Here is a 14,609-nt window from a genome sequence, read left to right as displayed (position 1 = left end):
AAACCGTACCTTACGATCGTGGCGGGAAACAGTTTCACTAGAACGAACTATCATAATTGTACAATTTTTCATTAACTGTAAAGAAATGCGAGAAGCGACTTCAGTTCTAAGCTCTACAACCTAAGTTCCAGGGTTCTTGATTTAGGGTTATATACCACCGGACGAAAGTGCTGAGGCTTATTTTTATACCGAATTATGAAATCCAGTAACTTCTTCGAGTGCTCCATACCGAGCAAAGTATTTCAGAATAAAAAGTCATATATCTCACTCGCCTTTTCCTGTGTCCCACGAACCGCGCATCTTTCAAAAATTCCATCGCTTTTTCCTGCCCTCGTCGGAGCTTACCCCACGATACGCTTGCCTCACTACTTTTCGCCTAACCAGCCCATGGCAACCATAAGCCGTTGGCTGGCGGCAAAGGGAACGGGCATACCACACCTTTTTCACGCCAACTCTTGGCGAACATAGCGGTTTATTGGTAGAAACTGGTCGGTATTTATAACAGCTGTTTCGACCATTTCGTCATCTGAAGGGGAAAGCAAAAAAAGTGGCTAGAGGTTTAAGACGTAGATGGTGTGTTGATCCTCTCTAGTGAGCCAAATGCTAGCAATAAATCATTGTAAGAACTTTGTACAGAAAGGTATGCCTATTGTCGCTTGTATTGCCTAAAGTGACGGTACGACCTCTACTGTAGATTTCGATATTGCCATTCAGTTATTTTCCCTGGTAATTATACTGGCTGTACTACTTCTACGAGTCGCGTGTTGTAGTTCGCCTGATATATCTAATAACCTAGGACAATTAGAATCAGAATAGCTCTATATTTAGTTGGTATTGCTCGTGTTTTGGCTGCATATTGTACTTACCCATGCAGACACTAACGTCTCTATTGTCGCTCACAGGGGCCGTTTTCGCCGTGAGACAAGAGTTTGCAAGATTGCGCCAGCCCATAGCTGCAACAACTTTGAGGGGTAGGTTGAACGAGAAAAAGGGCGAATGAGTTTACATTATGTCCTCTGACCATTTCCAGTGTTTTGCAGGATAAAACAAGTTAGCAGTGAAGCAAGCAAACAAACCACTTATGGCGCCTGTCGTATCGATATTTTGTTGTATATAACAGTGCCAAGTCAATTTGCTTCTTTAACACCAAACCCAACGTGGCACCTATGTTATATCTTTCCTTGCCGCTTTCGGGTAATTTTTATTGTAGTCCATTGTTTGTTGCTCTCGTTACTTTAGCTGCTTTCGAGATCAATACTGTCGTCTTCATAGAGCAGCAAATGCCGTCCAGGGTACGCAGGTTAGGTCAACGTTGTGGTTACTCTGGCTCTACGAGCTAACGTCGTGGTCTTCAAGCCTGGTCCTTATTAGGAACAGGATAGTGAGCTGGGTGACAAGATGACCGGATGATCTTCTTACGTGTTGTGTCGTCCTAGACGAGTCTACTTTCGCCATGTTTCTTTTGTTGACGGTTAATACCATTGTATATTACGTAGCCGTGGCCGCTATAGCTATGGCTATTGCTCGCTAAGTGGAATGATCGTTCGGCCTCTGTCTGTCACGTCTTCCAGTGATCCGCAGTTGCTACATATGTCGCAAAAAAGCGTCTTAAGGGTCAGGTGAATGTCAGAATAAAAGGACAGCGAACGGCTACGCTGCTTAGACTCGATGCTTCACGTGGGCATCGCTTGTAGCGAGAACTAAAGACTGCTTCAATAAACCGCACTGCAGTCTTATGTCGGATACGGCCATCCGCAGCGTCACCATCCTGAAAAAATCAGCCGATTTTTTCCTACGTCGATCAGTAACTTTTAGACAACTGAAACGACCGTCACAACGGAGTATTGCTATACTGGGCTGAACCTCCCCACCCTCAAACAGTTGTACTGTTAGGCAGTAACTCATAACTTAGATGTGCAAACATATATATGACAAGAACTTAATTTTTTTTTAAATGTTAGTTTAAATATCAACAAAGTGGAGATTTACAAAACTGTTGTCTGTATGAGTACATTACGTGCGAGAAGGAAAATGGGGAAAAGGAGTCCAACAGTCGTATGGGAAAAAAGCTATTAGGAAATACACTGTATTCTGTTTTAGCAAGAGTACGTTTGATACTGAAAAGGAGCATTCCTTTAATGATTAGTCTGACTATGAACGAAATGTTTCTAAGAGCTTTTTGTCACGACCATAAGAAAGTAACTGCATGATCGAAGTGTCGTTGTCATGTATGCATGCGTGTAAAAAAAGCTCTGATACCAATGGTCTTACAGAAGACGATAAAACCGTTTTTAATATTGGCCGTTAGATTTCACTTGTTAACCCCATATACGCGTTGTTTCTATTGCCAAAAACGTTGGGTATAACAAACCAAAACCTTCAGCCTCTCGAGAATACGTTAGAACACAAAATTTAGCAGTAGCAGACAACTGTTTCACATAAACAATACAAGAAAAAAAGTAGAAACTGCATAGCCACAACGTATTATACCTGCACTAGTCAAGGACATAAGAGAACGGCTCGGATATTCGAAAATGTACGATAATGCTGATAATACCGCTCATGGTAACGGTCCTATAGGAGCGGAAATGATACATTTCAAAGTGCATTTACTAGCAGAAGCTTCTTAGTGTAAATAAATAGCGGCCTATCGACGTTGAACCGATAAGGATGCAGTTTTGCTTCGACATCAATCAATGAAATTTATCTTTTTTCAATACTGCTCACAGTTTCCACTGCGTTGCTTTCTCCACTCGCTTTCAAACAAGTCGTTTTGGCCATATTACTAGATGTGGCTGCGCAATTATTACTAACAAGAGCAAAACTTTTAGTAAAACTGATCCCCTCAAAGCAAAAATCTCACAAACGAGCCATTAGGTAGAGCAAAAGTTATGTCGGGTTCTGTCTATCCATTCGCTGTGTCAGCAACACGTCCTATTATAAATTCTCGCATGCTATTCGTAGCTAACATAAAGGATCCGTTCCGTCCGCGAGAGATTTACGTAGTCACCCTACTTTCTACTCCTTTCACACGGATCAGTTTATTACAAATACTCCTTGTGCCTCCTCCAATATCCGCAACACTAACTCCTCCATACATTTCGTTTTGTACTTACTTCTCCTCATGGTAGCCATTTCATGTCTAATGCGTAGTGGCCAAGTAGGAGCACGTAAAGCAACCTTACATGCGCCGTTTTTATTCCTGTATGTTCGTTTTTCCTTGGATTCAACTTCATACGTTATGCGCTGAGGCGTCCACCTTCGATAGTTTCTTAAGGCAGATAAGCACGTAGCTGCAGTAATGGCCATAGAGCCCGATTGGCCCTAAAGCCCCTTCCAGCTCCTAGGATGGCCGTTGAAATCATTTCATATCTCGTTTTCGTTGCTCTCTTCGCCATACCCACTGTTGCTTATGCGTCATCATGGTTCCCTAAGCGCATAATGTTCGTCTGCCGGTCTAACGGCCCTAGCAGTTCAAGAACCTTCTGTAGTGTTAATCGCTTAAATTCGAGTTCATCTAGCCGTTGATCGACCTGAACGTAACTCTGAACGATATTACTTATCTGCTGTCCACTTTTCCCTCGTCGTTAAGCGAAACGACGGTAGTGGCAAATTGCCGACTCTACATTACGGTGAGTTTAAAAGGGCCACCCAACAAAGCGAGTACTACCGGAGCCTGCTGAAAACTTCGCTTCGTCCTCGCTGTTTCCCAAGGGTAAGATGAGCGGCCACGCCGTAGCTGGCAGCAACTGTAGCCTGTAACTTCTGATGCAACCCCATCGAAACAAGTAGCGCGGCAAGGTAACCGGTATCGTCACGGGCTGCAGCTATTTCTGTTGTTGTTGCGTAGTAGGACATGAACATGATCTTGCGCCAAGCCGGCTATGAAGGCAAAAAAGAGGAACTACAAGATCAGAATTCAGCTGTTGAGCAGCACACACCTCACGTCATTAATAACCGGCTACCTACAAGTAACACATGGTCTTCGCTTGTAGTTGCAACGTTGCCGCTTGCCTCTAACACTCGAACGCTGGGCACTGATTGTAGATTCTGAAACCGAAAACGCCCAAGCAGGCGAACCGGAAGCTTTTATGCATGATGCCTCACAGGATGTAACTGAACGTCTTTGGTCCCATGCACGTGTCCACATGCTTCCAAACTCTGATAAAAGCCTTATTTCTTTTGTCTCCTCTTCAATTTAAAATCTGAGTCTGCCCGTTCCTGGTTCTATTTGTCAATAAAAAATCGTCTACGTATGTGGCCTATGTGTCTTGTCTAAACAACAAAAAAAAAGACTAGTTCTCTCCTTCGAACGAACATAAAGCTGTTTATCGTTCAAGATAGTGACTCTTTCAAGCAAAAAATTCTTGTAAGAGGACTTGAAATGACGACTGAACGAAAGGCCAAAATTGGCCTGCTTTCGAGTGTATATTTCAACTGCGTCGCTTCCTTCTTCATTGTTTTTTTTTTTTCGTTTTCTAGAAAACTGACACGTTCATTGGTTGAGTGGAACTCTTTCTTTGCGGAAAATTAAACTTCATTACACATTAGAAACCGTCATCTGAACAAGGTTTTTTTGATAGATACCGATAACTTCAGTCAAACTAAAAGCAAACATTTATCAGGCCGAGCTATCCGTTCAGCTGTCAATTTTATTCCAAGGAGCTTTTTATCATAAATAATTTTTCAACAGAGTTATTTGCATGGTCACTGTTGAAGTCTAATAAGCGATTTGAACTACTGCAACAGATCGTACCTAATACAAAATAAGGCCTAGAGTAATAAGCGATACCCTGTACACGTCGAAAGCCAGTAGTTGCTAATTGAAATATATCTTATATGACGAATAGTGTATTTGACTTTAGATCAATACAATTGTGTTGTATGTACGTATAAACTAAAAAATTATACATCTTAAAATTTGTGTAGCCATCAAAAAGACTGTTCTACGATCCTCCGGTGCACGACGGTGCATGGTTCATTGTTGAAGCATGTTGAATATGTTATTGTAGAAAATGTCAAAAACCATGGATCGCATCGCATAAAAACGGGGAAAATTTGCTGTATTGTATTTGATTTAAATAATGTAGTAAAATTATAGCAACGCGCCAAGTCTGCGGGTACGTAATCACAAGGAACATCATGTGAATAGGCGCTTCTTCTATTAAGTAAGCTCCTTTATAGTTAAGTTTTTAACAGGCAAACAGGCTAATGACCGATGCCAGTTCGATAACAACTGACAGAACAATTAAACGACATCGATCCCCATGTATAAAGTAAGATATATCAATTGTTTTGTTGAAGCCCTTCTACTTTCCTTATCTATGTCGCAAAATAATGATTCGATACATTAGGACACATATCGAAGACTTCCTAATATTCAGGGTAATAGCCGCTCTTCTTTAATTTGACAGAAACGCTCTAGTAGTTGCGTTCCTTCGATTAGTGGCACGGTCCATGTCGTTCCACATTTCGGCAGCCTCAAAAACAGTCAAGACATTAAAGGAACTGCCGGTGTATTTTCGGTCGAGATCTATGGGTGCTGTTTACATACTAGCCGCCCGTTATACATTGCATTCCCCCAACTCATTTTCCCTGTTGTTTTGTGTCCCGTTGGCCTTGAGAGCAGACTCACGCGCCGAGGCCAGAAGGACGGACCAGAGGAATCCGACGATTGCTAAAACGAAAGCTCCACGTTCGAACGTTGACCTCTGAAAGCGTCCAGGATGCACAAACTAGTCTTTTTAGTTCTGTTCGATATAGTCGTACACACGTAGATAGCCTTGATCGAGTCCTCCTCTCGGCGGGAATAAGATCGCGTACATGGGGCCGTGGATGATCGAAGCTTGCTTATTTGAAGAGAGACGAAGGTTTGACACAACCTAACCAGAGTATGTTTCACTATATACAGCATCCAATGAAAGGTTTCACCGGATCATTCGATCTATCGGTCAAGATCACAAAAGTATATCTATCATCCTTGGCGAGGCCCTTGGCCATTCTTAACGTTCGCTAACTCTGTTTATCGTACACTTTACCTATACACTAAACATATTTGTTTCGTGTTTTGCTAGGTCTGAACGATCAAAGGCTTATACCATTCACTGTGAACGTTTCCGACTATATAGACTTACGAAGTTGCCTGTGACTAGCTACATTTGTTCTTCTTCGTAAATTTATACAATGTTGGAATCCAGATGCTGAAATATTTGGGGTAAGAGACAAGACGAAACGAAATTTTTCGTTATTCGTTGTTTTATGTAAGCGCTTTCGATAGCTAAAACGAAGAACCAAATACAACTATTTCTATTGCCAGATGCCTTTCCCATTGTTTATAATCTATGTTGTCTGTCCCGTCAAGGAAGTTTCAGTTCAGCTCAGTGGAAAGGGCTTCGGTCGTGACCTCGCCCTCTAAAGTTAATCCTGCTGTTTTGGCGGCGAACCATGCCATTTAACTCGAAAAACATCCATTAGGTCACACGATGTATAGGCATTGTTCGAAGGAGTTTTACGGTAAAACTAATACTACTTAGTAATGCAGACCAGGACAGTAATAATGTTTTGTTTAGTAGACTGATAGCAAGCGATCTTGTAGACTTCTCAGTTGCATAAAAAGAGCTTTGCAATAAATTTCTTTCTAAAGCGTATCTTGGACACAATTAGATCTGCTCTTCTTACCTTCGGCGCAACAAAACTTTTCGAATATTCGTAGGAATAATGCATTTAGAATACCTTTCAAATTCCAGGTTGATTGATTAAGGCGTCTCGACCAAGACCACCTCTTGAAGTAGCGAAAACAAAATAATCGTGTATAAAAGTATTGTAGTAGCTGAGCTGAAGTTGTGAGCGCGAACATTCGGGCCGCATGTGATGATCCATGCAGTAGGTCCGCATAAATAGATCGATTCGTTTACCTAGATGTATGTGTAAATCGAATTCTTTTCTACCTTTTTTTTTTTTCAAGTTAAGGCCCTTCCGAATTGATACGATCAGAATGTGATTTGCTTTTAGCTACTCCTTAGCTTTTGTAAAAGTATTTTTTCCATAGATGTAAAAAAATGTTTTTTGTGAAGCGATAGCCACTCTAAGGAAATTCCCTAAGGAAGCTCTATTCCCGTCCGCATGCCAACACCGCTAATGTTTCAAAGAGAAGCTTGCAATAGTTTAATGTGATTAGCAACGATGTTCGTATGAAAAAATGCCTATTTGCCATGACGCTCAAGGCAAAGTACTTGCTATATGAGATAAACGAATCTAAACGAGCTAACTTGCGGTGCCAGTATTTTATTTAGCGCAAAAGACTCGAAGGACCAATGGGCTTCAAATCAACGAGGTCTATTCAATTTTCGAAGGGAAAAACTGAAAGCATTATTTTGTCGTGTTCTACAAATAAAGAAAGGGAAAAATCGTTAAAACAGATGGCTAGATCAGCATTGATCAAACAGTATCCTAGTAGTGACAGTTATAGTATATACAAGTGATAGTAACGATCAACGCATAAGTATTCTACTTTTATTTGTATAGAAGCGGAATATTTGCGGAAGCGGAAATATCGGTTCGACAAGAGAATTTAGAAGAGATGAGTGCGAAAGTCATATCAATTGTTTTTCAGTATCAATTAATCGTTTGCAGTATTTCTATACGCCATTGCACTATCAGGATTTTATTTCCTATGTTTCCTAAGCATTTCGACTATCTGTTTTTAACTTCATTTTTCAGAAAATCCGATTTCCTGCTAGTGCATCTGCTATTTACCGCTACTACAACAACTAAAGGCAGTGTCTTTTATATCTGCCCGAATCTGTAGTTTTCTTCTGACAGTCGTCCACTACCACAGCCATCAGCAGCGATCAATGAACACTTGTTTTAACCAGCCGACTGAACTTATCAAACGTCATAAACAGTTTAAGATTCAGCCGTAGTGCGTTGTTTGCAATGAATAATGATCGATGAATCCATCGACGAACCTCATCCACGGACCAGCCTACTGCGGCTAGCCTCGACTCCCAACTTATAATTGTTGCTCTTTCAACTATTTGGAACACTCAGTGACTAGCTGGTCCCACCTTATGTAATTGCTGCTGCCGCCGCACTTGCCGCTGTCCAGTAGATGCTCCGCGTTGTAACGCTCAACGTCCAGTCCCCGTTTCGTGCCACCTAAATTCCGGCTCCGTTGAAATGCCCGCTTGCAATGTGACCGTAATGGCAGCCCCACATAGTAACCATCATCATCATCAGGAGGGAGGACAACTGCCAAGCCATCCGGGTCCTCACCAGGGCCACGGACATCAGACAGTGGCAGTGGCTCATCTACATCCAGGCCACCATCCCTCACAGGGTCATCTGGATGCCAGCGGTGCGGCACATTTTAAAAGACAGGTAGGTTTATGCAGACGTACCTTCACACATGTGAAATGCACAGATCCATGTATATATGAATCGTACTTTGCGTGTTGTTATTCTACGAAAGGGAGGCTGTCAAGCCCCAGAATTCACCTGAGAGGTACCGTTTTTACCATTGGAATCTAATCAGTATCTACGTATGCTGCCACAGTCCTGCAAATCTGTCTCATGGTGACTAAAAATATGTGCCATACGTATCGGCTAAATCGTACAATGTTCGCATTGTTAACGAACGGCGCACCCTCATGTCCCAGCCTGGTTCTCGTTTCAGCCGCGTCGTCTTTATTATGTTATACCTTTCTAAGTGCATTGTTGTTACATTCTGTCATAGGCGCGCACACAGACATCCATATTATTCCACATTTTTTTTACAACCATAACCTATATGGAATAGGATTATTTATTTTGCTCCCATCTGAATCCCAATCCGGTTATTCCGCCGTCATTTATCGAGGTTCTGACCGGCAACGAACAATGTTGTCTCAAATATGTGACGTCGCCGCCAAATTTCGAATGAAACTGAAAATCGATTTGAAGCGGAAGTACCTGGAGGATAACGCATCGATATCTTAAGCGGTGTTGTTTTTCGGTTGAGACTTCTAGTAGCAGGACCAATTTCGTTATAGCTAGTCAATGAGTCCTTAACAGGCCAGTCGATGTGTGTGGTCTTCGTCTCTCGAATCGATCGTTGATCAACCGTTCGCGTAGGCGTCAGTACGACGCGAGTACAGAAATACTTTTTTAGGAAGGATCTTTGATATTGCAATACGTTTAGAAAACTTGTCGTCTTTTGCCTTTTCTTTCTCGTTTCTTTGTCTTCCTAAATTGATTGCGTAGACTTGAAGTGAGAAAGAAATTATGAGCAAACCCTCGCTCTACTCCTCCGTCTACAACTGCTTGCTACCATGCTTCAAAACACGTTCATCGAATAGATTGATTTTTTGTTTCCCCCGCCTGATTATCTCTCTCTATTCCGCAACGCTCAGTTATATACGCCATTGTATTGGCTTCAGCCGCCGTAGGCTTGGCTTGCTCCACGGTGGTGAGGTCAAACAAAGAAATGAACTGAACGTTTTTTTGCAGTGACAGTAAACAACCTGTTCTTTGCCATAAAACCCCGTCCACTGTTATAGTCAAATCGATTATCCAGCTACTTCTATCCTACTTGGTTCTAGAGATTTTGACAATCAGCAAGAGGGTGCCCCACGTACGACTTACGCCAACTCAGCTGCTTGACTTTCGTAAAAAGGCCCAATTCTTTTTCCTAAAATAAAGAATTTTCGCCTAAAATCCAGTTCAACATTTGACAGCAATTTATAAAACAACTTGGAAAAAAATGGAAACAATGATCGTGACAATAAATAATGCAAGGTGCTTTTGTGATTACTGTGACACATGTGGTTTAAAGTTGTGCTGAATTGATGAGGCTAATGAAATCTGTCGAAATACGGCAAAGTTTCAATGTTCTTCCAGCTAAGAAACAGAAATGTAAGACTGTGGTTTCGTTAAACATGAAAGCGTCTATAAGTATATATAAAGTAATATACCTTACGGTATACTACTAACATTACTACGCTAGAACGTCTCAATATTATAGATTTTTTTGTAGACCCATAAAAGTGGCCAGTTCAGTTTCCGATATACAGTACATATGAAGTCCATACCTGATTTTAATATTCGAACAATATTTGATCGTCAATGAACCTGTCGACACGTGGAACTGTTTACCCCTTTCACTCTTGCAACTTTATGGACACTATATGATACGATAATATATACACTGTGAATTTAGTTATTAACAGGCGATTTTTTAAAGCTTTTCTCTTAAAGTTCTACGAGATTATCAGTGATACAGCCTTGAAATATTGTATTGACAGTATTGAGGTTACTTCACTATAGTACGGCTTCAAGCGTTCGTCAACGACGTCTTAAGCTGACAGAGAATTTCACATGGGATCCTAACGAGGACGTATGATCAAATCATTGTTTCTTACATCCTAAACTTTTTTGTCCGTTATTGAAACGAGTTGTATGTAATGCTTTTCGACGGACTTGGTTAATTACTTGTATGAAAGGCATTTTTCCTAAATATTTTCTATCAAAGCAATAGTTTTTTATCTTTAGTAAAATCAGGTATTGATTAGGCCAATTACGTGCCAGCTTACGTGGCGCATTAGCCATTTTATCTGTTTTCGCTGAACGATTCTCGACGTATCTACTTGCAGAGCATATGTTCCCTAAAAGGACGCCTTTTATATAATAAACTAAATCTTCGTCCAATTTTTGTTGAAAACAAATCGATCTTATTTTCAGACTAACCGTATGCTATAAGTCGCTAAATTGCTTGCTTAACTCTTACTGTTTCATGTACCATAATACATCGGTTTCCAGACCAAACACCACTGTAAGAAGTTTTTAACCCGATAAATTTTTAAAAATAATTTGGCCCATATTGAAAAATTAGTTTTTACCCGTTTTCGTTTGAAAAAAAAGGTCAAAAAAATACCATTGATACTTTTTCCAAGCGTTTTCATCGCCATTAGTCTGTGTATTGTCGCAAGATTAATAAGCTGAGTCGATGAACTTTCCGGACATTCATTCGCTTGCTCGTTTTTTTTTGTTTCTTTTAGGTTCCTTCGTATAGGTCGACTCAGATAATATCATCCCGTTTACACAAAATTTTTACTTTTCTCTTTGCTTGCCATAGGCGAGCATTCATCGGGTGCGAGATATTCAACCCCAATCGCTGACGATGGAGAACGACTACGACGTCGTGAAGGAAATTGGCGCCGGAGACTATGGGAAAGTTCTGCTTGCTAAACACAAAGTCACCAAAGAGGAGGTAAACTATTGAAGACTGACATCGCAAGAAGCTACTTGTCACTGATGTTCACACTGTAGGATATCGATAGACACAATGGTTGCTGCTTCTTTGGTAGATAGGTAAAGATATGATAATAATAATAAATTGTACGTCTACTGTTACAATTTAACGGTACCGATCTAATCCTACAGCATGTATGAGATACACTAATACTACATATTCGATGTCTACACATTTTGACAATGCCTTACTTCCATGAAATTTTATGAATATATATACACTTAGCTTTGTGTAGCACTAATTCCGTAACGGTGACCTCGCCTTTGTCCCTTTGATTCCATCGCTACGTCATAACATGGTGGAACGTACAGCGACTCGTATGTGCTACAACGAAACGAATGAAGACACGTTGATTCCGTCATGTTATTTCTAAAACTGTGCTCGCTCGCTCGCTCGCTCGCTCTCTCTTTATTTCTCTTTCTAGTTTCCAATTGGGAGTATGCAGTGCGTGATCCATCTAATCGTTGTTTTTGGCCGAGGCATTACAGCTCCCGGCCCAGTCCGCACTACGGTTGGCGACAATTTATATATAGCGTTCCTCTCTCATTTTTGCTATCGCATAGGTGCCCAGCACGTAGGCTTCATGAGCTTGGATCACGACGTCGACTTGGGCTTGCAGAATATTTAGGCGAGTGTTATGCTACGGCGAACGCACTGTGTCCATGCGGTGTCTAGAATAAACGCTGGGTATTTATTTCCAATACCCATACCATACAATTTTTCTTATTACATAAGGGAATTTATAATTAGTAGTGGCAGACTCGCCTACCTGTACAAACTTATGCCATACGTTTACATGGATCCACTCATATCGTGCAAAAGCTAGTGTTGCATGCAGACAACTTTTATGTATGTTCATTTATAAAGAACATTTCAAACTCGCATCAAAGCGGGCACCATTCAAAGAAATCGCCCACTGCATGCATTGCGTCACTGTATACTTGCTTATTATTTACATAGCAAAAAACGCGACCTTTCAACAAAAAAGACGGTGAGCTTCTCGATTTAATGTTCTTAGCTCTTATATGCGTCAAAGCAACAAGCTAACATCGTACTTGCAACTGGGAGCTATCTTCAGAAAGCTAACCGCAAATCGACGTTTTTTTTTATCTTAGAAATTAACAGTGTCTTAGATGTGATGGTCGTTGATAAAAGAAAACTAATTCATTCGTGTTCTTTTCGTCTTCCTCTGCTTTTTCCCCTTATCTATGCAACGCACGCAATCCAAAAGGTCAGTTGTTTTAGCGACGAGCGGGGTAACAAGCAAGAAAAGATCGAGACAATTTGCGTTCGTACCTGTTTCGTCTTTACCAGTCACCCGGTACTTTTGTTGGCTGACGCGGAACTTGGGCGCCATTCCCTTTGTTAGTATCTTCCAGAAATGCTAGCATCTGGATGAACAGCTGCGCGGTTGCTTCGATGCGCCTTAGCATCTCTTGCAACCAAAGCGAAAAGGCTATGTGGCTATGAAGCAGAACAACAACAAAGAATGTCGACCTGCTCGTACGTACGTACAGTACGAACGAACACAATGGAGATGGAGGCGCAGGTGCAAGCGGCGTGCCGCAGTCAGAAAATAGCGACGGGACACGGTGCGAGTTGCAAGAGCAATCACTGAGATTAGGAAACGAAACAGGAACGAACGAAGTGCTATCTAACGAGAACAGCATTTCGCAGCGTATTTCTCCAAAACGCCAGACTCGACGCGACGGTCCTTCGTCGCTTGGCTTGTTGATAAGTGGCCAACGCAAGCCGATGGAATGACCCCCAACCTAGTACGAAAATACGATAATAATACAACTGTACAGTTTTGTGTTCAAAAGAAAAGAAAGAAAAAAAGAAAGGGGAGGGAGAGAGAGAGAGAGAGAGAGAGAGAGAGAGAGAGAGAGAGAGAGGGAAACATCGCAAAGGGTCTGCTCTGAGCCTGCTGAGCATGCTTAAAATAGTTTGGATCGTTTCTGCGAAAAGGTCTATTTTTAGTTCATGACATTTAATCTGGCCGGCTGAACGAACAAGCGACCCAGACAGAGGAAGGGGGGAAGGATCAGACTGTAGCATGGCAACAGACTCTGTCTGTCTCCCATCCGCGCGGATTTGAGGTCTACACTGAATGGATAGTATGTATTACAAGAAAGCCGTTTCGCTAAATAGGGGTACGATACAACTGAAATGTTGAGTTGGAGAAGCGGATATATAATAGTTCATCTTGAAATAGATCCAGACGTTCCCTTTTAAGACGCGTTCGTGGTATATATGCGCATATAGAAAGTCGGTTCGCAGACCTGATTTCGAATCGGAAAATGTTTTCGGCAACCACAATCAAGACTGCGACCTCAAGAAAACCTTGTGAATCATCAAAACGACTGGTGAAGTTTAATAAGCATCTGACGTAGACTCATGTTACAGTTAAGGGGCGGCCCTACTATTACGGGTGTTTTCATATATCTACTTATTTAAAAAAGCGAAACTTATTTATTAGTCTCAGACAAACCAAACAGATAAGACTGCTTCCTTCTAAGAATAAGGTTTCTTGGATGAGAAAAACACTACAATTTTTTATGAGGAGCCCTTCCCATTCAGATAAATAATATTTATCCGCTAAGCAGCTAAAAAAAGTATATACAAATAACTTAAAGTGGGGTACTTCTGTCACAATTCAATACTACAGCAGCAGTAGGACGCTAAGTTACAGGTTTATGATAAAACGAATATATTAAGAATGGAAAATACACAAAAAACAAACAGAGTTCCTGACTAGCCTACAGTTCGCGTCTTACTGTACGTATTATATAGAGTCATTTGTTATTTCAGGTTGCATTAAAAGCTGTCCCGCGGGCAACGACAGCGTTGCGAGACTTCCTCACTGAGTTTCACTATTCGTACTTTCTGTCACCACATCCATCTGTACTGGACACATATGATGTCTGTTTTGAAACAATTGACTACTATTTTTTCGCCCAGGAAGTGGCACCGTTGGGCGACTTGTGGCATTGGATCGAAGCTGCAGGAGGCCTGGACGAACAAGATCTCAAGGACATCTTACGACAGGTCGTACCTGCCCTTGAATTTATGCATAGCAAGGACCTTGTGCACAGGGATGTGCGCGCCGAGAACGTACTCGTTTTCAAGCACGATTTCTCCAAGGTGGGCGAATCTGCAAGCATTTCTTGTCGGTATTATGTACGCGAATGCTGAATGTGTGCTTGGAGGATCAAGTCAAAGGTTGGATATTGGGGAGGATCTGTACAATTGCCAGCATTTAGACTGAACATGAAGCTGTTCCGGTGTTGTAGGAATGCCAGCCATCGCAAACAGACATTGA

At 41.5% G+C, this 14,609-nt stretch overlaps 1 protein-coding gene across 1 annotated transcript in view; it reads left to right on the top strand.

The window, feature by feature from the left end:
* The window catches only part of LOC111270695 (serine/threonine-protein kinase SBK1), a 40,259-nt gene that overhangs the window by 16,308 nt on the left and 9,342 nt on the right, over positions 1-14,609 (top strand). The window contains exons 2-4 of the mRNA XM_022851065.2: positions 7,720-8,379; positions 11,111-11,245; positions 14,099-14,431. Of these exons, the coding sequence (XP_022706800.1) occupies positions 8,179-8,379; positions 11,111-11,245; positions 14,099-14,431 (669 nt within the window). The 5' untranslated portion in view covers positions 7,720-8,178. The remainder of the gene's footprint in view (positions 1-7,719; positions 8,380-11,110; positions 11,246-14,098; positions 14,432-14,609) is intronic.

Source organism: Varroa jacobsoni, unplaced genomic scaffold (genome assembly GCF_002532875.2).
Source record: "Varroa jacobsoni isolate VJ856 unplaced genomic scaffold, vjacob_1.0 contig00059, whole genome shotgun sequence".
Taxonomy (NCBI): Eukaryota; Metazoa; Arthropoda; class Arachnida; order Mesostigmata; family Varroidae; genus Varroa; species Varroa jacobsoni.
The sequence above is the reverse complement of the archived record's forward strand: the minus strand, read 5'-3'. Positions and strand labels throughout refer to the sequence as shown.